This window comes from Asparagus officinalis, chromosome 7 (genome assembly GCF_001876935.1).
Source record: "Asparagus officinalis chromosome 7, Aspof.V1, whole genome shotgun sequence".
In the NCBI taxonomy this organism is placed as follows: domain Eukaryota; kingdom Viridiplantae; phylum Streptophyta; class Magnoliopsida; order Asparagales; family Asparagaceae; genus Asparagus; species Asparagus officinalis.
Window position 1 is genome coordinate 46,578,292 of NC_033800.1, and position 23,220 is coordinate 46,601,511.

Consider the following 23,220-nt stretch of genomic DNA (forward strand, 5'->3'; position numbering starts at 1 on the left):
TGACCCAGTCCACATCTTGTGGGGCATGTGCTTACCCATGGATTTTTTGCCTAATCCCCCCCCCCCTTTACCTTTTAGTTATATTAAACTTATATTTGCAATTTTAAAATTATTTCTAAGTTATTTTTAAGTAATTTAAACTTGTATTTAACTTTTTATCCTTCCAAATAGACAATAACAAGCTTAAATATAGCTAATTTGTATCTCAATAGGCCAAAAGACCCACGAACCAAAGACCTATGACTTTTCTACTTTGTTGGTAGCTAGCTACGGACCTAAATGCCTAAAGGAACCAATAGCCTAACCAAAAAATATATGATGAGCCGGAGCGGGTCGAGCGTAGGCCGGATCGAGCATGGGTCAAGCCTACTTCTTTGATCCCGAGTCTAGGGTTGAGCCGGACATGGGTCGTGACCCGGGTATAATCATGGGATAGGTCGGGCCTAGCCTGTTAGGTCTCGTGTTTTGATGATGATTTACAAACCACATTATCGATGCAAATTGCTTGTTAAGTGATCTTACGCAAGATGTATTTAAAAGCAATATAGTGCCATTAATTGGAGGATTGATGGATTTGCGCCTAAACGATGATATCTGTGAAGGTGGAGACAAGTTGATAAAGAAGCCCTAAAATGCTCAAAGATCGACTCACGCAAATATCAAATAAAGAAGAGTTTTCAAGCATATATTCAAGAAGAGCTTCATCAACAAAACTTAGTAAATATTTAAGTTTTGTATACTATTGCAAGCGATATTTACATTTTTACTTCTCTCTAGATCATAATGTAGGCAAGAAATAAAGTTGATAACTTTTGAAGCATTTGGGGATTACACACACATTTCAAAACTCGTATTTTTGACGGTTTTTGTAAAACAATAAGTTTTCACAAATACAAGATGCTATTTTAGAAATTCTTTCTCTAACATATCTATTTTCATAAATATAAGTATTCTCCGAAGTTTTACTATTTTTGGAATTAATTTGATATCTTAAATCTAATTTAGAAAATCAACAGTTCTTAAAAAATCAGGTTTCTGAAATATCATATTTTCGGTCGACCGGTTTTTCAGATCAGTCGACTGTCCAGGGGTAGGTTTTTAGCTACTGCAATTGGCCTCCAAATCAATTGACCGATACACACAGCCAGGCGACCGATACACACAAATCAGTCGACTGATACACACAATCGGCCGACCGACAATGTATTCTGTTTTCCAATTCTACCCAACGGTCAACTGATCGGTCGACTGATTTTCTCGACCAGTCAACCGATCACAACCGCCAACAGTAATGACTAGTTTCCAGTTTCCTAATTTTTTGGGATTTACTTTGGATTTTGGATTTTCTTTTGGATTTGGGATGGGTTGTTGAGAGACTATAAATAGTTCTCACGTTTCGTTTATTCAACCAACAAAGAAAACTAAGAAATCCAAGAAAACAAAGAGAAAAGCTTGAGTTTTGTTTTTGAGACTTCCAAGCTTACATTTTCGACTTATTCTCAAGTTCTTCAAATTTTCGGTTTTCACTTTCATATCCCACAAACCCTTAACCTTCAATCATTTATCTCTTCATCCTTGCTATTGGATTGTTGTAAGAGAGAATTTTTCTTCATCTTGTATTGTGTGGAGAGCTAGATCTCGAGGAGATCATTGTGTAGAGAGTTCGATCTCGGGGAGATCATCGTGAAAAAGTCCCGACTTTCAAACCGGGTTGTGTAGCGGATTACCATCGGGAGAGATGGTCGGGGACATAGGTCGAGAGGACCGAACATCATGAACACATCGTTGTCTCACTTGGCTAACTATGTCTAATTCTCTCTTTTAAATCATTGCCTTATTACTATATTTGTATCTTAAATTGCATTGAAATTTTATTAGTTGCCCATTATTGCTTGATTACCCTATTCACCCCCCTCTAGGGTAATTTCATAGCCCACTACGGGCCGAGCCAGGTCGTGACCCATGGTGGGCTGGGGCGGGTCAGCCCGCAGGTCGACCCGACTTACGCCCATCCCTAACTATGGGTTACCTCACAAAACTCCCCCGAAGCTCTAGTTTATCTCACTGAATCCCCTTGCTTGTAATTTGTAAATAACTAACATTCTTTTAAGAGGAAAAAATTCAAACTTTAGGAGAAGAAGTATGTTGCCTTTAAATGATAGGTGATAAATTTTGGGAATTTTTTACTCAAATACATTTTAGTTATTTGTAAATTACAGGCAGAGGGTTAGGTGAAATAAGCTAAAGTTTAGAAGAGATTTTGTCAAACAACACATAGTTCAGGAGGGTTATGTGAGATAATCAAAGTTTAGAGGGGTCACGTGCAACACCCTCAAAGTTCTGGGTTTTTTGTGAAATTAACCCGATAATATGTTACATCATGCCCACGCTTTAGGTCAAGAACAAGGTTCTTTTTAGTAAATGTTCAAACTTTTTAACTAATAACTACTTATGTAGTATTTTTTATTTTTTGTTATGAGATATCGGGATGACATCTCTTACCGCCAAAGAGATATGCATATATTTTCAGGAAAATGATGTAAGCTTCAGATTTTAAAAATACATATCTATTTACCAAAGTTTCTCTTTTCAAGAATGAAATTGGACTGACCGGTGATTCGCCGTTGAGAAGAAGCTTGGGCGGGCGTATTCAACTGCGAGGGTTATTCTAGTAATTAAAAAACCATGGTTAGGGGAAAATGGAAATCAAACCATGATTTACTGTTTCTAACAATATTCCTATCCAAAGGAGTAATAACACGATACGGTAATTCGAAGAACTAGCATTTACATGTGAAGATTTGATTTACAAATATCAAATTACTAGGGGGATTAGTCAATTAGAACTGAAATAATTTGTGGTACAATTTTTTATAGTGTTAGTTAATTGAAATTAGAACTATGATAAAATTATGCCGTGTTATTCAACTAGAGCTAGATAAAAAGTAGAACTGTGATGATGGTGAAAGTTTATGTGACTTTTATCAAATTTATATAGAAAAAAAAGAGTTCTAATCTCTCAAATTGTTCTAAGTTTTAAACTAGAACTAAATGGTAAAAATAGAACTTTCTTATTTGCTTTTTTATTTTTTATATTTCATTTCTCCATCGTCTTCAAACCACACTATAAGATTAGATCACATCTCTTCTTATCCTTCAATTTAATGTTATTTTCCATTTTTGATTAAATATTAGAATTGCATAATTAATTTAAATTGATAAATTATAAAATTCATGTTTTATTAAAAATTAATTAAAATTGAGAGATGGCGGAATAATGTCTAGAAGATAAAAAAGATAGAAAAAAGGAAAAACTTTATTTTTTTCATTTGTAATTATGACAATAATCCCAAAAAAATCTAAAGTTACAAATTATTATAATAATAATATCTTATAGTCTATCCAATAGTTCTTCAAGATTAATTAACACTAAAGTAAATAATTAATAATGATAAGTTTTAAAATATATAAATAGTAATCTTATCTTATCATCAAAATGCATGACTTATATGTTTATTGACTGTTGACAATTATCCTTAATTATACTAACAATTATCCTACTAAAATATCCTGCTTTAAAAAAAGTACTCCAAATTATCCCACTAAAATATCCCACTTTAAAAATTTATCTCATACTAAAAATTATTCTATTTCTATAAAAAATGTTCCAGTTGACTAATGCCCTCTAAAGATTTAGGGGTCTAATATGGAAAAACCCCTTCTTGATATTAATGACCAAGGAGAAGGATTTTTTTAATGGAAGGTGAATACAGTCAGATATAGTAACATATATTCTTCTCATATTCTATCCTCTCTATTAGGTAACATATAATCTTGTATTAGGTAGTATAATTGCTATTTTATTTTTGACCTTTATTGGTAATTTCCATATAAGTTTTCTGCTTATACAAAGTATATGTAACTATGCTTATTAATAATATCAACCTTTCTTCTTTGGTTATCATTCTTTAGTTATCATGGTAGTCATCCATTTATACTCTTAAACTATAACGCATAAATATTAACCCTCCCTAATTAGTGAACAAAGCCTTGATAGTCAAAATCCTAGCTTACATAGGACTAGCTAGGTGCAGTTTTTGAGCTATGAGCTATAGCTAAAGAACAAACATAAGGCTACTATTTACTAATGACCATATATACTACTTAGATTTCGACCTATAAGCATGTTTTTCTTTTTTTTGATAAAATAAGTTTGTTTTAAGAGACCTATAAGCATGTTTTTCTTTCTTTTGATAAAATAAGTTTGTTTTTTCTTAAAAGAGTAAAATAACTTGTAAGCTTGTTATGTTTTAGATGGAAACAAACAAAGTAAGCTTTTTAATGAGAATCCGATCACTGTAGGCCGAGAAAAGGGACTGCTCATCCATATGAATAGTGAGGGGGGTTGGGGGGGGGGGGGGTGCACTCTTGCCAAGGATGCTAGCTTTAGGAAGGCCGGGGATCCTATGCGTGAGGGGTCGTTGTTGTCATAAGAATAGAAAGAGAGAGAGCACCCTTGCCAAGGATGCTAGCTTTAGGAGGGGATCCTATGCGTGAGGGGTCGTTGTTGCCATAAGAAGAGCGATCAGCCGTTCAGTTTACTATGGTGGAGTCTCTGACACTGTCAAAAACTCAATTGAAGAATGCCTAGGTTTCAAAGAAGGGATGTGGCCAATTAAGTATCTTGGTGTTCCTCTCCTACACAAAAGACTGTCCTATGTTGATTGTCTCCCTCTTATTAATAAGATTACTGGACAACTCCAGAGCTGGATGAAATGCAAAAATTTATCTTATGTAGAGGTGATAAAAAGTGTAATCCTTAGAGTTCAAATCTATTGGACTTCAAGTTATTCTCTTCCTATGAAAGTCCTTCAAAAAGTTGATGAATTATGTAAGAATTATTTGTGGGGGAAAAATGACCAGTCTCTCAAAGTTGCACTTGTTTCATGGGATAAAATTTGCTTGTCTAAGGATCAGGGAGGCCTGGGTATCTTCTCTGCTGCAACCTGGAACAGAGCCTCTGCCATGAGGAACTTGTGGTATATACATATCAACAAAGAGCTGTTGTGGATTAGATGAATACATGAAAATTATTTAAAAAGAAATAGCATTTGGCAAGTGCAAGCAAAAAATGAGGATTCATGGACATGGAAGCAAATGTTGCAGATTAGAGACAGTGCTTTGATTCATTGTGGAGGGGAGGAAAATCTGAAACAACTCATTGCTTCATGCTACAAAAACACCAAAATTCAGCTCTCTCCTCTATACAAGTTGTTCTCCCCTAATGCTAGCAAAGTGCGATGGCGAAATACAATTTGGGGAGGTTTGAACTATCCTAAACATTCCTTTACTTGTTGGCTTGCTATCCAAGATAGGTTGCAAACAAAGGATAGATTGATGAGGAGAGGGATTGTAAATGAAAACAAATGCACTTTGTGTTCGGGTCAGGAGAAAAGAGACCACTTGTTCTTTGGATGTCCTTTCTCAAGTGAGATTTGGAACCAGGTGATGCTTTGGCTCCAGTTCAAATGGAGGTCTTGCAATTGGAATTGCCTTCTTGACTGGTTTTGTAACAAGCTTAGAGGTAGAGGGGACAAAGTGAAGGTTAAAAGATTGGTGTTACTACCACTCTGTACAAAATATGGTGTGAATGCAACTATAGAATCTTCAAGCAACAATGCAAAAGCAAAGACCAGTTGGTAAAGGAAATCAAGATGGATATTTTGATTATTGTCCTCAACAGTTCCTTGCCGGATGCCTTCAAAGAATGGATTAGTTCTCTGTAAATAGCTTTGATACCTCACATAGGAGGTTCTTGATTTACTTAAAAAACTTACATTTGGTGAATGAATAAATTTTTTTTCATTGACAAAAAAAAAGAGCAATCAGCTAGCCGTCATGACTGATCCAACTACTCACTACTCGAACATAACTCGGCCAAAACGAGATGGGGCGATCATTTATGTGTGATCTATAATCTAAGTTACTAATTAATAGAACATATATAATACTGCATTTAGCAGGATTTGATAGCCTTTTCTTTTGGTAGCAGATTAACTTAAGTTGGTAAATTTTTATATAATACTTAGAATAAACTAATGTCTATGACATGCGCATTTGCGCCTGCGGTAAGAGCATGGGCAGCAAGCTCCCAAGCCCGCTCCCAAGATCCGACGTGGCCAAGGTCTCCTGCTTCACCCCCTCCAGCAGGCTCCGAATCGCTCCCAGCCCGCTCCCAAGATCCGACGTGGCGGTGGAGAGCTTCGGAGCTCCCAAGCGCTCCACAAATTTGTGGAGCGCTTGGGAGCTCCCAACTGGGTTTCGATTTACAAAAAAACCCCTCCAAATCCAGAAATCGGAGATGATGGCGGAGATGATGGATGATGGCGGAGATGATGGCGGAGATGGCGGAGATGATGTCGACGAAGGCCGCGGTTGGGATCGGAGACTGATGGCGGAGATGATGGCGGAGATGATGGATGATGGCGGAGATGGCGGAGATGATGTCGACGAATTGGGGTTGGATCTGTTGTCGAAGGGAGAAAGATGAAGTTCATTTTTTTTAATGTCTACGAATTGGGGTTGGGTCTGTTGTTGAGGTGAAAACTTTGAGTTGTGAAATTTTCGTTGAAATTGTGAGTTGATAAAAATCCGAACGTTGTGAAAATGCAGCCGTTGGAAAATTTGACGTTGTGAAAATATAGCCGTTAAAAAATCAGGCTGTTGGAAAATTTACTGTTGTAAAAATTCATCTATAAATTCATCCCAATTCAATTCACAAATCATCCCACTCAACTCTCTCACAAATCATCCCTATCAAATTACAAATCTCATGGATCCCTCCCAAAACAACTACTATTCGCATCTCCTTACCGGTGAAGGATCGACCTTATACTCGCCGTTCTATACAGAAGTCGTAGAAGAAGGTAACCTCATCGAGTTATCGCAATCCGCAACACAACAAGTGTCATCCCAAGAAACGCAGACCACAAAGAAGAAGAAGGCTTACACGCGGTCCGAAAATTGGACTGTCCACGAGGATAAGCTTCTTGTGTCTGCTTGGCTGAACACGAGCCAAGACGCCATCCAAGGTACGGGGCAACACAAAGATAAGTTTTGGCACCGAGCTAACGACTATTTTATCCTATACTCCACCGATCCAACGAGCCGCACGCCAAACCAAATGATGCATCGTTGGTCAACGATTCAATTGTCCGTCAACAAATTTTGTGGGTGCGTTGCTCAGATTGAAGGAAGACAAAGATCTGGTACGGGAATTATTGACCAGGTAAATATTTAATTATGTTTGATTATTTTTGCTCAGATTCAATATGTTTAATTATGTTTGATTATTCTAAAATTAACTCTTGTGTAGACTGCAGAAGTAAAAGAATTATACCAATCTCTTTATGTTAAACCATTCGTGTTTGACCATTGCTGGGTTGAGTTGCGTCATCACCAAAAGTGGAGCCAACAAATGGAATACAATAAGATTCGATCACAGCCGAGAAGAATCGCTACCTCTGATTCCTCACCAAACAATTCCATGCCAACGACCCCCATCGGGTTGAACATTGACTCGGATGATGTGGTAGTAAGGCCTGAAGGGAGGAAAGCGGCAAAGCTCAAGAGGAAACAAAATGTGGAAAGCTCTGGATCCGCTACGTCCATCATAGGAGAGGCTTTCGCGTGGATGAAGCAAACCACAAATCAAAAAATAGAGCTAAAACAAAAGAAACAAGATGACGATATCATGAAGATGGATCTCTCAACACTCAATTCAGTTCAACGACAATACTTTGAAATGCGTCAGGCAGAGATATTGGAGAGGTGGATGTCCAAGGATTCTTCCTAATTATCATATATTATCTTGTATTAGATTATGATTGTACTCGCATCGCATCCTAATTAGTTCTTCCTAATTATCTTGTATTAGATTTATGATTCTACTTGAAGTTGAAAAATTTGGCATTTAATGAAAACAACTACTTCATTGAAAAGAAAATTGGCGTAGTACAACAACTCGAACTTCTTTGCTGAAATTACATTAGACATAAAGAAACTTAATCCTCGTCGATGGATCCCTTGAGCTGCCACAGATGCTCGATCAAATCATTCTTTAGTGATTTGTGTGTTTGCGTGTTCCTAATCCGATGATGATTTTGGATGAACTCAGTTAGAGGCACCGTCTGCACATGAGAAGGTTCAACGACTGGTATCGAATCATTAAAGTCGAAGTTGTTGTCCAATTGACAATCTCGTTCATCTTCAACGATCATGTTATGCATTATGATACAAGCTGTCATGATATCTTTCAGCACACAAGGTTGCCAGAAACGTCCTGGTCCACGAACAATCGCAAATCGAGCTTGCAACACGCCAAAAGCTCGCTCAACATCTTTTCTTGCGCTCTCTTGTTGTTGAGCAAAGTATTTATGCTTGTTTCCTCGCGGTGCTGGAATAGTCTTCACTAATGTGGACCACTCTGGGTAAATCCCGTCGGCGAGATAGTATCCCATATTGTACTCGTGGCCATTAACAGTATAGTTGCACGGTGAAGCTCTTCCCTCCGCAAGTTGTGCGAAAACCGGTGAACGATGTAGCACATTGAGGTCATTGTGAGACCCCGGCAGTCCAAAGAAGGCATGCCATATCCAAAGATCTTTGCTAGCTACGGCCTCCAAAATAATTGTAGGTTCATGAAAATGCCCAGTATACATACCTTGCCAGGCGGTTGGACAGTTCTTCCATACCCAGTGCATGCAGTCGATGCTCCCAAGCATACCAGGAAAACCTCGTTGTGAACCCTCCTCGAGCAGGCGTGCAACGTCGTCATTAGTCGGTGAACGAAGGTATTCCTCCCCAAAAATGTTGATAATCGATCGAACGAACCTCTTCACGCTCTCAAGCGACGTACTTTTACCGATCCGAACGTAGTCGTCAACGGCGTCAGCGGATGCTCCATATGCGAGCATCCGCATAGCTGCAGTAATCTTTTGAAGGCTAGATAGTCCTAACTGTCCAGCACCATTCCTCTTTTGGACGAAGTACTTGTCATGTTCGACGACTGCGTCGTGGATTCGAAGGAATAACGAACGCCTCATTCTGAACCTTTGACGAAAATAATAAAGAGGATAGGTTAGTGCGTCAGCAAAATAATCTTGGAATAACCGATTGTGGCCTTCCAGTCGGTTTCGATAGAGCACGATACGTCGTTTGTGTTGAACTGAAGTTGAAAAGTTGAACCTTTCCCTTGTTCTTCTTCCTCGACGACAGCAGCTCCCATAAAAAAGAACGTCTTCATCGTTTCATCATCGCTTGAGCTAGATGAGCTAGACATTTTGTTCTGGGAGATGATGAGTTGGGGTGAGAAGGCATCGAATTTTATAGGAATCAGTCGGTTGACGGTCAAAGTTTGCGATACCTCGAAGTTCGAGCCTAACCTCGAAGACCGCGAGCTACCTCGAAGACCGTGTGCGTTCCCTCGAAAGCCGTGAGTTACCTCGAAGACCGTGTGCGTTACCTCGAAGACCGTGTGCGTACCCTCGAAGACCGTGTGCGTTACCTCGAAGACCGTGTGCGTACCCTCGAAAGCCGCGGGTTACCTCGAAGACCGTGTGCGCTCCCTCGAAGACCGTATCCAACGGTTAGAAATAAAATACAAGAGGTTTAAATATAATTAAAAGTAATGGGTAAAATATTAAAATAGAAGAGGGGTTTTTTTGATATTGTTGGAGCTCCTAACTAGGAGCTTGTTGGAGCTCCATAAAATAAGGAGATGCTCCCAAGGCCTATTTTTATAATTTTTTATACCAAATTGCTTGAGAGCTCTTGAGAGCTTGATGACTAGGACTCCTAACTGGGAGCTTGCTGGACTTGCTCTAATATTAGCTATACTTAAAAAGTAATATATAGTTTTCTTCACTATTTTTGATAAAGAAGAGAATCTCCAATCCTATGCTATAGCTCTTATATAGCTATTCTATTCCTTTTATCTCTTTGACAATCTCAAATAGTCACTACCGCTTCTGACATACTTTTTTCTATGGAAAAAAAAAAAAGGATAAGCATAGAGAGCTGTCAAAGAAAATCATATACAGAGATAAAGAAGACTAGGACAAGTATCTCTCGTGAGTGCTTTTTTTTTTTTTTTGGAAACGACTATTATGAGTGATTTTAAAGTTGATGATTGCACAATATTAATGTCCAACATGATTTTAGTTTACACTTATATTGTATGGTGATTATCTATATCTATACTTTTATACTACTATAAAAAGAAGATCGAGGTGTTAAAACTTTTAATTTCTTATTTCACACTCTTAAATTTTGATAAATTCTAACTATACCATTATCTATAATTAAATTTCATTAAATAAATATAATATTTATTAATTATGCACATCCTCTCCTTCCTAAATAATTATAATTATAAATAATATTATAACTATTAATTATTTAAAAATAATAAAATAAAATATTTATAAAATAAGTATACCTAATTATTAGTAGTAACCAATTAAATTATTACCATTATTATTTATGAATTATAATAAAATAATTATAATAATATCATAAACAGAATAATATTTTACAAATACTATTAAGAATTATATTGTAATTCAAGGAGCAATATAATAAATAGAATAAATTTTTGAATATCATATATACCGCAATATCACATAAGTTATGAATTACACTATTTATTGAGCATTATATTATTAAATAAATTAAATAATTAATTAAATATTATTTTAAGAGTATTTTCTCAAAGATCATTACATGATACTAATAATCTATACTTAGTAATGATTAAAAATTAACATTTTTACAAAAATATTTAATATTAATAATAGTGCTATTAATTGTTAAAGATAGTATAATAAAAATTTATAAAATATTTAAAGTACTAAATTATTCAAGAGCATAATTAAAAAATTAAATTAGATAGATATTTTACAGTATATAGACAATATAATTATTTTAATACTTGAGCTAAGAATAATAATATTAAATAAGGTAAATTATAGTAAACCCCCATAAACTTTTTAGCATTTTGTAGTAAATAGATCCCATGAACTTTCGAAATTACACTACTAATAACTTTTGTGGAAAGCCCTCAATATCTTTTGTATAAATTGCACCAAGCCCCTAATAACTTTCAAATGCCTTTTTATGCTATTTTCTTGTTCTAATTTATAGGGGTTCTTTACAAAATTAAAAAGTTATTGGGGTCTTCTTTGAAACAGAAAAGTAATTAGGATTTTAATGTAATTTTGGAAGTTCATATAGGCTGAAATTTCTTAAGGTTTTAGTGTAATTTACACTATTAAACAATTATACTAAGAAGTTACTACTGCAATATGTTATAAGCATCAAGTGTAACTATCAAGGAAATATCAAGGATAAGTTGGCAATATTAATGCAACTTAGTTAATTTAGAGCTAAGTCAATAACTTTCAAGTTGAAGGGGAATATTTAAGAGAACTTATAGAATTGACAATTTTGTTTAGAAATCATTTTAAATTTGGGGGCTTATTTTAAGAAAAAGATTAACACCGGGCGATCATCGTAAAAAATTCAATTACAATAACTACACGATAATAATTAATTCATATATTTCTATTTAAGCAATTTTATTATACAGTTTTATTTATTAACACATAGTTTTACTATTTAATAAAAAAATTAAGATTTAAAACATATACTTTTATGTGCGCATTATACTAGTATTAATAAATATAGATCATACTATATACTGCTCCATATACTGATATGCGTTTTTCTCCTCTATTGTCTGCCTTATATATATGATAGTGCAAAACCCCTATTTACTTCGCAGAAATTTATTTTGGAATGTGAGCAAAAGGTTGAAGCTCTAACATAAAGTTGGTTGGTGTCTTCTCGCCTGTTTTCTTGGAATAAATTAATTACTACGAATAATTGTTTTTTGAATCATTTTATTATTAAGCAATGAAAGTTAGAGAAAGGTCCAACTTTAAGAAACAATTCAAATCAAGCAAAAAAAAAAAAAATTCCTGCCTGATAACTGAAAACTATAATTTCACAATATATGTAAAACAAAAAAATGAACGGGAGGGGGGAAAAAACCCACATGTGATCCTTGCCCTTTCCATGACTAATGGAGGTCTGAAATGACAGATATGACTGCATGGACAAAGGAGAGAGGCGCTTTTGTCACCACCCTCCTCTGTCCAAATCCATGTGCTTCCTGAAATCAAGCACATGATCTCGTTCTACCTCCATCTCTAGGGCCATGCCCTCTGAAACTTCATCTGCACCCCTCAACATTTCACTAAATTGCAAATTCAGCCCCTCTTCATCTCCGCCGTTGTGGCGCAAATTTCGGCTTATTTCGGCGGGAAAAAGACAGATGTGGTCCCCCGCATAACGGGAATCCGGGCCGTTGGAGAAAGAAACGGCTAGTTTGTTTGAGACTTTCGATGAGTTCCAAAGTCTCCATCGGAAAGATTGAGAGAGACCTCACGTCAAAAAATTTTCAACTTCTTTGGGCCTTTTGTTTTTTTATTAACGGGCCGACTCTCAAAATTCAACGTCTTAAATTGTTTCTTTGCGAGGCGTGAGGGATGAGAGAATAGGTGGTGATTTATGGATGGTGGTTTATTTTCTTGAAAGAAACATGAAAGAAAATTCAACGCTTTCAAGAGCAACGGAGACTAATTTGGTTTAATGAGCTACGACTTGTGATTAATGAACATTGTAAGTCAAATAACATTTGTATTAGTTCTCTCCCACATGCGAACACTCGCATTTAATACTTTTGAATCGATGATTAAACATTAGTAGCCAACAAATATCAGTCAAATTCATCGATAACATACAAAATTAAGCATAAAATCCATATGAGTGCAGATGAAATCATTCAGTATTGTTATAGTCTTATAGGCTATAAATTACAACACTCAAAATAAGATCTTTTAACACCATATTAGAGCAATTTGGGCTCAAGTTTCACTGATTAAGATTTCATATTGATTTAAGAAAAAAGACGCCCACGACATAAATCTAGGTTTTCGCTTGTTAAGAAGAGTACTTAGTGTGCAGGAGAGTACTTAGCATGTGAGACATGTTAGAGCTAATTAAAATAATAGCTATTAATTCTTGCCATAATTCAGAGCTGTTAGGGGAATAAACTCGTGATTTAAACATACACCCTGTTTTAGTCACATAAAAATAGATGAACCGTGTCGTTTTTATCTCTTGAGGATTTATTTTGTTAAATAAGATGTCAGTTCATGTCCAATATTCACGCACACACATATGCACCCAAGATGCTAGGACCAAAGAGATGATTAGTTGGCTTTGAGGTGATTAGTGCACTATCTCCTGAGAACGTTGCCAAGTCCTAAGCTCGCATTTACTTATAAGAAGGATGTCATAATGGAAAGTTGGTCTTTAATTTACATTTTGACTTTTGTAAGCATATTGTTGGCTTACTTGTGAGTCCGCCTAAATATTTAAGGCTCTCTCTTGAAGGCCCGGCCTAGCTCCAAAGTAATTAGAATTAAAGTTTTGTTTTCCCCACCTGTGTATAAGCATAAATAGAGCAGAAATAGATAATCGAGATGATAAAAGAGAAAGAGAGTCTTGGGGTAAATTTCCCTTAGTTTTTGTATTGAATGTGTACACACACACACACACACACATATATATATATATATATATATATATATATATATATATATACAAGTAGAGGAGGGTCAGATGCTCTCATAACCAATGTGAGACTAAACCTAATATCAACAACCCCCCTCAAACTCATCTTGGGTCAAACAAAGTGAGTTTGCGTACAAGAAACTGGAATTGATGAACATGTAAGGCATTCGTGAAGAAATCTGCAAGCTTATCGGCGGATGAGACATGAGGAAGTTGAATTGTCTTGTCCTTGATAACTTGTTGACGAACAAAATGAGCGTCGATCTTAATGTGTTTGGTTCTCTCATAAAATACTGGATTATTGGCAATCTGGATAGCACTCTTACTATCATAGTAGAGAAGAGTAGGAGTCGGAACAGAAATACCGAAATCACTAAGAAGACGACGAAGATGAATAATCTCTTTAACTGTTGTGGACATTGCACGATAGTCTGCCTTGGTGCTGAAAAGAGCAATAACATCTTGTTTCTTACTCCGCTAGGAAATAAGAAAATCACTAAGAAATATACAGTAAGATATGGTAGACTTCTTAGTAGTTGGATCACCAGCCCAATCAGCATCAGAATATGCACGAAGTTCTAAATCGGGTCTCGTAAGATACAGAAGAGAGCGAGTGCTAGTGCCTCGGAGATACAGAAGAATCTATAATAAGACAGCATAATATACAGAACATGGGGTACCAACAAATTAACTGACAATGCCAACAGCATAAGAGATATCTGGTCGAGAGATACACAAATAGACCAACTGACCAACAACATATCAGTATTGGGTAGGATTAGATAGAGGCTCACCATCAGTAGAGAGAAGTTTAACATTCTGTTAAAGTGGAGTATTGACAATTGCATCGTTAATTAGTTCAGTACGAGCTAGAATATCCGAGAAATACTTCTGTTGAGACTGTAGTACTCCCCGCAGGCCCTGAGAAATTTCTAAACCAAGAAAATAGTGAAGATGTCCAAGATCCTTCATGTGAAACTGCTGTTGTAATTCAGATTTTGCATACTGCATACCAGCAACATCATCACCTGTAATGATCATATTATCTACATAAAGGAGTAATAAAACTCTGCCGCGTGATGTAGTGCGAACAAACATAGAAGCATCTTGATAATTTTCCATAAAGTCTACCTTGAGCACGACATCGTGAAAACATTCAAACCAAGCGTGAGGTGTTTGCTTGAGACCATAAATAGCACGATGAAGGAGACATGCATGTCCTAGAAGAATATTATACCCTGGAGGCGGTTGCATATACACTGTCTCAGATAAAGAGCCATGGAGAAAATCATTCTTGAAATCCATCTGATATATGTGCTAACGATGAACAACAACAACTGCAAGGAGAGTACGAACGATGAATATCTGAGCAACAGGAGTAAATGTCTCATCATAATCAATCCCCGGTTACTGAGTAAAACATCGAGGCACTAAACTGGCCTTTCCAACGTTCAATGGTGCCATCAGGATGATACTTAACCTTATAAACCCATTTACTGCTAATTAGAGAGACGCCAGGAGGACAAGGAATAACATCCCATGTGTGTTTGCTAAAGGCCTGAAATTCCTCAGCCATAGCATCTTGCCATTCTGGAAATTGAACTGCCTCTTGAAAGGACTTTGGCTTAATGGTAGTATGAATGACAGCAAAAAAATTATGAAAAGTAGGCGAATAGGAAGTAATCGAAGCATACAGTTTAGGCATGATATGTGGTTGTTTTTCTTGACAAAGAGCAAGAGGAACCTCAGGCGGGGGAAATGCTGGCGCAGGTGCGCGGAGGTCAGCAGCATGTTCTGTAGTGCGCATCGTGTCCGAGGGAGAGGGAGCTAGGGGAGCATATGATGTATGAGAAGGCTCGGGTGAGGGAGATTCAACAGAAGGAGATGAAGAGATGTTAGAAAGATCTCGAAAGGAGAACAAAGTTAAGGAAGTGGGTGGTGCAGCTGGCGGTAAAGAACGATCAGTAGTGTGGAGAAAATTGAAGTTATCAGAACCAGAGTAATATAGAGAATCCTCTTCGAACTGAACGTGTCTAGATATATGAACACGATGAGATGCTAGGTCATAACAACAATAACCTCAATGTTCCAGACTAATTCCTAAATAAACATAGGGAATAGCTCTAGGAGATAATTTATCACGTTCGTGAAATAGCAGAAAAATGAAACATCGACAACCAAAGATGCGAGCCAGATAATAGCGAGGAGTATGAGTATATACGCGACTATGAGTAGTAGCACCAGAAGGAGAACTAGTGGAGTGATATTAATGATGTGAACAATGGTGATAATGACCTCAGTCTAGAAATGACGATGAACGGAGTAAGAAATGAGCATGAATCGAGCAGTATCGAGGATATGACGATGTTTGTGTTCAGCAATACCATTCTGCTCATGAGTGTAGGGACATGACTATTGAAAGATAGTCTCATGAGAGGTCATGATAGAGCGCATGGTAGAGGATAAATACTCTTTGGTGTTTGGGTCAAAAATCGTTGTTTTCATTGTGATTGAATCTATTACAACTTTAATCGTTTACAATAAACTCAAATAAAAAGTTAATCTTTTTATAAGATCTTCTTATATAATAAAAATATAAAAGATACGACTCTTGTCAAATAGCACAATGGATGTTTATCACCCGCTACTTGCATGAGAACTTTGCCTGTGCCGGGGACGTTAATATCCGTGGACCGCCGCGGATCATAACCGGTTGACAGATTAAGTTGATCAAAGCTCTTACTTCACGAAGGAAGTAATCGCTGCAGCGATGATCTCGACCAAGCGAGATCACGACTCTTCTCGAGATTTAAGACCAAGCTTAAATCCGGAGTGTTTGCGTCGAAAGTTGATGTATTTATTGAGGTATTCATTACAACTTTAGTCGTTACAATAAAAACAAAAAGATAGTCTTTTTATAAGACTTTTACACAATAAAAACAAAAGTTACAACTCTCGTCAAAACAAACACAGGGAGATCGTTTATCGATCTTTTGCTTGCATGGGTGTCTTCGCCTGTGCTGGGGTTTATCCGTGGACCACCTTTGATAAGATCCGGTTGCTAAAAATTCGGCAGAGCTCCTACCTCACCAAGGAGGTGTTTGCTTAAAGCGTTGAAATCGACCAAGTGAAATCAGTAGCTCTTCTCGAGATTAAGACCAAGCCTAATCTCGAGGAACGAACGGGAACGGGCTTCAGATCCTTCGAATTGCTCCTTCTTTATACCAGGATTCACCGGGATCTCGCTAGCCCTTGCTAAAATTCGTGCTCCCTTGCTCTCCAACTCGGCAACACCTCCTCGTCTTGATAATTAATCAGCCCCGCTAAAAGGAGGCCCTAGGCTTGTATTTATAGGGCTCCGGATGCGGGTTTTTTGGATAAGAATGATGGATTCATCCTTATCTTCAGTTAATAACTGATTAACCATGTTTAGAGATAGAATTTAGGCAGTTAGGAACCTCTAGAACTGAAAAGATCTCGTGAAAACCAGTCGAAACCACCAAAAATGTGTTTTCGAGTCAAATCTGCACGAAGGGGCGTGGGGCGGCACGATCCAACCCGCGCGGGCGCGGGTTGGATCGTGCACGCGCTTTTTTTTAGCCTTTAGTGTTTTGCAGTTTTCCGGGACTTGTAGTTTCTCCCGTTTCGTTTACTCGCCCGTCGTGTTGAATTGTACGCTCCTCACGAGTTGATTGGCACACGTTGATTGATGCATGCGAGCTGATTTGCTGATTGGGGCGCGTGTTGAACGACGTGCGCGAGCCGATAGACGCACGCAAACTGATTGACATGCGCGAGTTGAATGATACGCGCATGCTAACTGACTGTTGGGCGCGTTTGGACGTTTTGAGTTGATTGACGCGTGCGGGCCACTTGGCGTTTGCCGTTGTGGTGGTTCGTTGTCGTGTCATCAACGGTTCGTCGTTTCGCTTCATACACTTGTCGGTGTCGGATAATCCTCTTCGACACGGATAATGACGTTCATCGCCTTCTATTTGTCTTGAGCTATATTCGGGGACCTATAGGTAATTTTTGACGCCTACAGATATCCCCTCCAAAGAATTTCAGACTCGTTTTTTTATAGGGGAGTCTGAAATGCTTTGGATAAGATAGGCCCTTTCCTCAATCTCGTAGAGGGACATGTGAACTGCTTCAATTCTTAACTTCTTCTGGCGCTGCGTTTATCGTTTGACCGTTATCAAAATCTTGAATCGAAATTGGTGAGTTAGTTTTGGCTCGTGTCATTGAGTTGACTTTGAACTGATTATCTTCGCCGCAATGCGTTGACCGGCGTTAACATAGTTTATACTCGTACGTTTGCTGGAGTCTACACAGTTTAAACTCTTAAGGCGTTGGAGTGTGACGGTCCCGAATGTTGGGGTTGCAGGACTAACTATTAAAGCTGATTCATCTGCATGTGTGGATCTTATCCCGAATTTATTGTATGTCCAAGTCACGAGACCAAATAATGGGGCTGGTGTGTCAGTAACTTTCCCGTATATAGGATTTTTGACAAACCCTTAGCCATCAACGGGTTTGATGAGCCTTTACCGACTACCGTTTGAGTCGGGCTAGCATGCAGATTGTTTAAATCCGTTCCGCATGTAACGTTATGCTAAAAGAGTTAACTCTTTTAGTGCTACGATATTAACTACGTAGACTTCGTCTTTCTCACGTGAAAAGACTAAACAGCGACGCGTGTTAGACGTAGACTTTAAGGTTTTTGGTAAACCTTCAGCCTTCAACGGGTTTGACGTGCCTTTACCGATTACCTTTTGAGTCGGGCTAGCATGCGGATTGTTTAAATCCATTCCGCATGTAACGTTATGCTAAAAGAGTTAACTCTTTTAGTGCTACGATATTAACTACGTAGACTTCGTCTTTCTCACGTGAAAAGACTAAACAGCGACACGTGTTAGACGTAGACTTTAAGGTTTTTGGTAAACCTTCAGCCTTCAACGGGTTTGACGTGCCTTTACCGATTACCTTTTGAGTCGGGCTAGCATGCGGATTGTTTAAATCCATTCCGCATGTAACGTTATGCTAAAAGAGTTAACTCTTTTAGTGCTACGATATTGAATACGTAGACTTCATCTTTCTCACATGAAAAGACTAAACGGCGACGCGTGTTAGGCGTAAACTTTAAGGTTTTTGGCAAACCTTCAGCCTTCAACGGGTTTGACGTGCATTTACCGATCATCGTTTGAATCGGGCTTGCATGTGGATTGTTTAAGTCTGTTCTGCATGTGACATTGTGTTAAGAGAGTTAACTCTCTTAGTGCTATGATATTGAATACACAGACTTCGTCTTTCTTACAGGAATAGACTACCCGGCAACGCGTGTTAGACGCTGACTTATCCTTACTTAGGATTCAGGATAAAAGTCCCTAGACTCGGATTCTGGTATCTTCTTCAATCGGTAAAAGACTAAACCGGCAACGCGTATTAGGCGTTGATTTATCGCTACTTAGGATTCAGGATAAAATTCCCTGTGCGTGTAAGGCGCGGATTTTGGCGTTATGAATAACAACCTGCCATTGTAGGTGTTAAAAATTGCCTATAAATTCCCAAACAGAGTTCAAGACAACGAGAAGACGATAAGCGTTATTATCCAAGTCAAGGGAATTTATCCAACACCAGTAAGCGTACGAAGTGGATCAGTAAAATGTGCAAGTCAGGAAACAATGAACCGTACGTAAAACAAGCAAACTTGAGGGGTCATGAATCGTCAAAATATCAAAAAGATAAACAAAACACCACTCGGAGGCTTGCGTAAGCGCGAGCCACCAAATGGTGGCTCACACCTATGTGAGCCACCAAATGGTGGCTCCCCCCCATGCGAGCCACCAAATGGTGACTCGCACAGTCCCGAGCCACCACGATTCTTTTTGACTCCTAAACCTCCCAAAACACGGATTTCGATGATTTTAAGGATTTTTTCGTCCCAGGACCTCCCCAACTGTTTTGAGGTTATCCTTAAACGTGTTTAAGTGGTTATTAACTGCAGATGACGTTTAAAAACCAATTCTTATCCAAAAGGACATCTCTAAAGGCTTATAAATAGAAGCCTAGGGTCTTCTTTAAAGAGGATTTGAAGTTAGGAAGGCGAGGTGCTGTCAAATCGTCCAACTAACCACGAATTTTAGAGGAGAATCATCAAATCTTGGAGAATACTTTCATAAAGAAAGTCCTTCGAAAGGTTTGTAATTCTTTCCCATTCTTTCCTCCGGATTAAACTTGGTTTTAATCTCGAGAAGAGCCACAATCTCACTTGGTCATGATTGTCGCTTCCGCAATTGTTTCTTTCGTGAAACAAGAGCGTAGTTATATTGTCAATCGAGTTTGATCTGCAGTGGTCCATGGACTAACGCGTCCCCGACACAGGCAAAGATCCAACGCAAAACAGCGGGAGATAAACTACTGCTACGTTTTGTTTGATAAAGTTATAATCTTTATTTTTTATTGTAAGAAGATCTTATAAAAAGATTAACTTTTCTTTTAGTTTGAACTTGTAATCGATAAACTGTGTAACATGTTTGAAAACAATGGAAAAGGCAACTTTTGACCCAAACAGCCATAATATTGAATATATGGGCTTTTGTTCTTTTTATGGTAAAAGACTAACCGGCAACGTGTGTTAGACGCTGACTTGTCCCTTCTTAGGCTTCGGGACAAAATTCCCCAAACTTGGATTCTGGTGTCTTTTTTAATCGGTGAAAGACTAAACCGGCAATGCGTGTTAGGCGTTGATTTATCCCTACTTAGGATTTGGGATAAAATTCCCCACGCGTATAAGGCGCGGATTTTGACGTTATGAATAACAACCTGCCACAATGTTGAATATGTGGGTTTTTGTCATTTTTACAGCAAAAGACTAACCGGCAACGCGTGTTAGGTGTTGACTTGTCCTTTCTTAGGCTTTGGAACAAAATTCCCCAAACTTGGATTCTGGTGTCTTTTTTAATCGGTGAAAGACTAAACCGGCAACGCGTGTTAGGCGTTGACTTATCCCTTCTTAGGATTCGGGATAAAATTCCTCACGCGTGTAAGGCGCGGATTTTAGCGTTATGAATAACAACCTGCCACAATGTTGCATATGTGGGCTTTTGTCCTTTTTACGACAAAAGACTAACCGGTAATGCGTGTTAGGCGCTGACTTGTCCCTTCTTAGGCTTCAGAATAAAATTACCCAGACTTGGATTCTGGTGTATTTTTTAATCGATGAAAGACTAAACCGGCAACGCATATTAGGCGTTGACTTATTCCTACTTAGGATTCGGGATAAAATTCCCCGCGCATGTAAGACACGGGTTTTGAAGTTATAATGTTGAAATATTGTGTCTTTTCTTGGGACAAAGACGAACCAAAAATAGGAGAGGAAGAATTTTGTATTCTATCTCCCGAAACCGAAGAGGAAGAATTTTATATTCTATCTACAGTTGCCAAAGGAAACTCAAAGTGGGATCTCCACTTCCAGAATTCGGGAAGGTGAAACTAAGAGTGGGATCTCCACTCTGAGAATCGAAAAGATTCGGATAATCCTAATTGTCGGAAGGTTTGATTACCGAACTAAAGGTGAGTTTCTCGTTTATCGAGAGTGAATTGGGGTTTTGACCTTGACTGTAGGAAGGTTTGACTAAGCGGGAGTTTGAGGTGACCCTAACTGTAGGAAGGTTTGATCACTCGATTTGAAAGTAGACCTCTCGTTCATTGGAAGAATCGAGAGAGAATTTTGGTTTTAGCCCTAACTGTAGGAAGGTTTGACCAAGCAGGAGGTTTGAGACGATCCTAACTGTAGGAAGGTTTGATCGCTCGATTTGTGGACCTCTCGTTCATTGGAGGAATCGAGAGGGGATTTTGGTTGTGGTCTTAACTGTTTAAAGGTTTGACCAAGTAGACAGTGGGAGTGAGAATATAAATCACAGTAGGAGTTTAGTATTTATCACTTTATTCGTAATAATCGGGTTATCCCTAAGAATATTACATTTAATATTCTTCCGGGAACTTTCCGTTACATGAATCATCTACCCTCAGCTTTCTTTGTAAAACTGGGTCCAGTGAGGAGTACGTTGTCCTCAGTCGCTTGTTCGGGTTATCCTTAAGAATATAAGATTCTCTTTGAACTTTTCGTGAAAGAAAGGAAATAGTTTAGACTCATATACCTGTTGGAGTATTGAAAAGCAGTTTATACTCGTATACTTTTCGGAGTGTAGGAAGGAGCAGTTTATACTCTTATACTTGTCGGAGTCTTGCCATTCTCATTTGGCTTATCCCAGCGTTATGACGCCGGTTTCAACCAAGGTTTGGATGCTATTTTTGAGAGAAAAGCAATCCTTGGTGGAATGAAGGACCCTCCTGTGGTATGCACAGTACTTTGGATCCGCAGTATTGCCAGCTTCCTTCTGATTTGTGATAGATGGTAGCTTGATCTTGTTGTTTTTAAGGAGAGATTCGAAAATGGCTGGAACACCTTCGTCCTTGAAGGAGTACTCTTTTTGGAGTTTCGGGTCCGAAGCCTTTTGCTGTCTTCGGGATTACCGTTGTGACGTTTGATTATCATCAACAGCAGCTGCATGTGTCTTGCCCTTACCACGGGAGGAGAAATTTGAGTTTGGAGGATTAGCTGTCGGTTGGCTCTTCTCGGCCTTCTTCCTTCTAAGGAAGCGTTCGGCCCGCTCTCCGCGCACCGTCAACTCTTTACAGTTGTTAGACGGTGCTACTCTCATAACTTCCAACACGTCCAAAGAGAGGTTGCTATTACAGGTTTGGAGGATGAAGTCCTCCGTGATCGGATCTCGACAGTTCATCGCCTTATTTCGGAAGCGCTTGACGAAGTCGTCGATCGTTTCTTCGTCTTCCTGTTTCTCCTCAAATAGTGTCCTGATAGATATCTCGGCGTCGTCGTCAAAGAAGTTGCCGAGGAATGAGCTCTTCATATCGGTCCAGCTGTTGATACTTCCAGGCTTGAGACGGCGGTACCAATCGAAGGCAGGCCCGCGAAGGGTGCCGACGAATGACCGAACCATTAAGGCTTCATTGTCAGAGATCATACCCAAGTGGGACTTGAAGTAGATCAGATGTTGTGTGGACGAACCCTTCTCGTCAAACGGTGTGAAGTTAATCAGGTTGAACTTCGCCGGGTATGCTATTGAATCCCACTCTCTTGGATAGGGACATGAAATACCGATTCTTTTCACCTTTCGAGCAGACATTAAAGCATTGATTTTTCTCTCAAGATCTTTCATCTTCTCATCCTCGCTCATATCGGGTCTCAGACGATTTCAAAGAGGAATAACGCGGCCACCCCCGACATTATCATCTTCGGTGGAACCACCCCCAGCGTTATTATCTTTAGTGGAGTCACCCCTAGTGTTTTGGTCAACGGAAGGGTTATCAGCATTGAGACGTTCATCCACATATGAATCGCTATTTGCTTGGTTAGCAACGTTGCGACGGCTGGATTCACCAAGTTGATTCGACAAAGCTCGGATTTGTTGGTCGTGTTCTTCCCTCATCTGTTGC

General features: G+C 38.5%; 1 protein-coding gene across 1 annotated transcript; it reads right to left on the bottom strand.

Annotated features, from left to right (window-relative positions):
* On the bottom strand, positions 8,064-9,104 carry LOC109847084. The gene has a single exon (XM_020416331.1). It carries the CDS (start codon positions 9,102-9,104, stop codon positions 8,064-8,066), a length of 1,041 nt encoding a protein of 346 aa, XP_020271920.1.

Coding starts and splice junctions, on each gene's coding strand:
- LOC109847084 (XM_020416331.1), bottom strand. CDS start 9,104: ATGAGGCGTTCGTTATTCCTTCGAATCCACGACGCAGTCGTCGAACAT.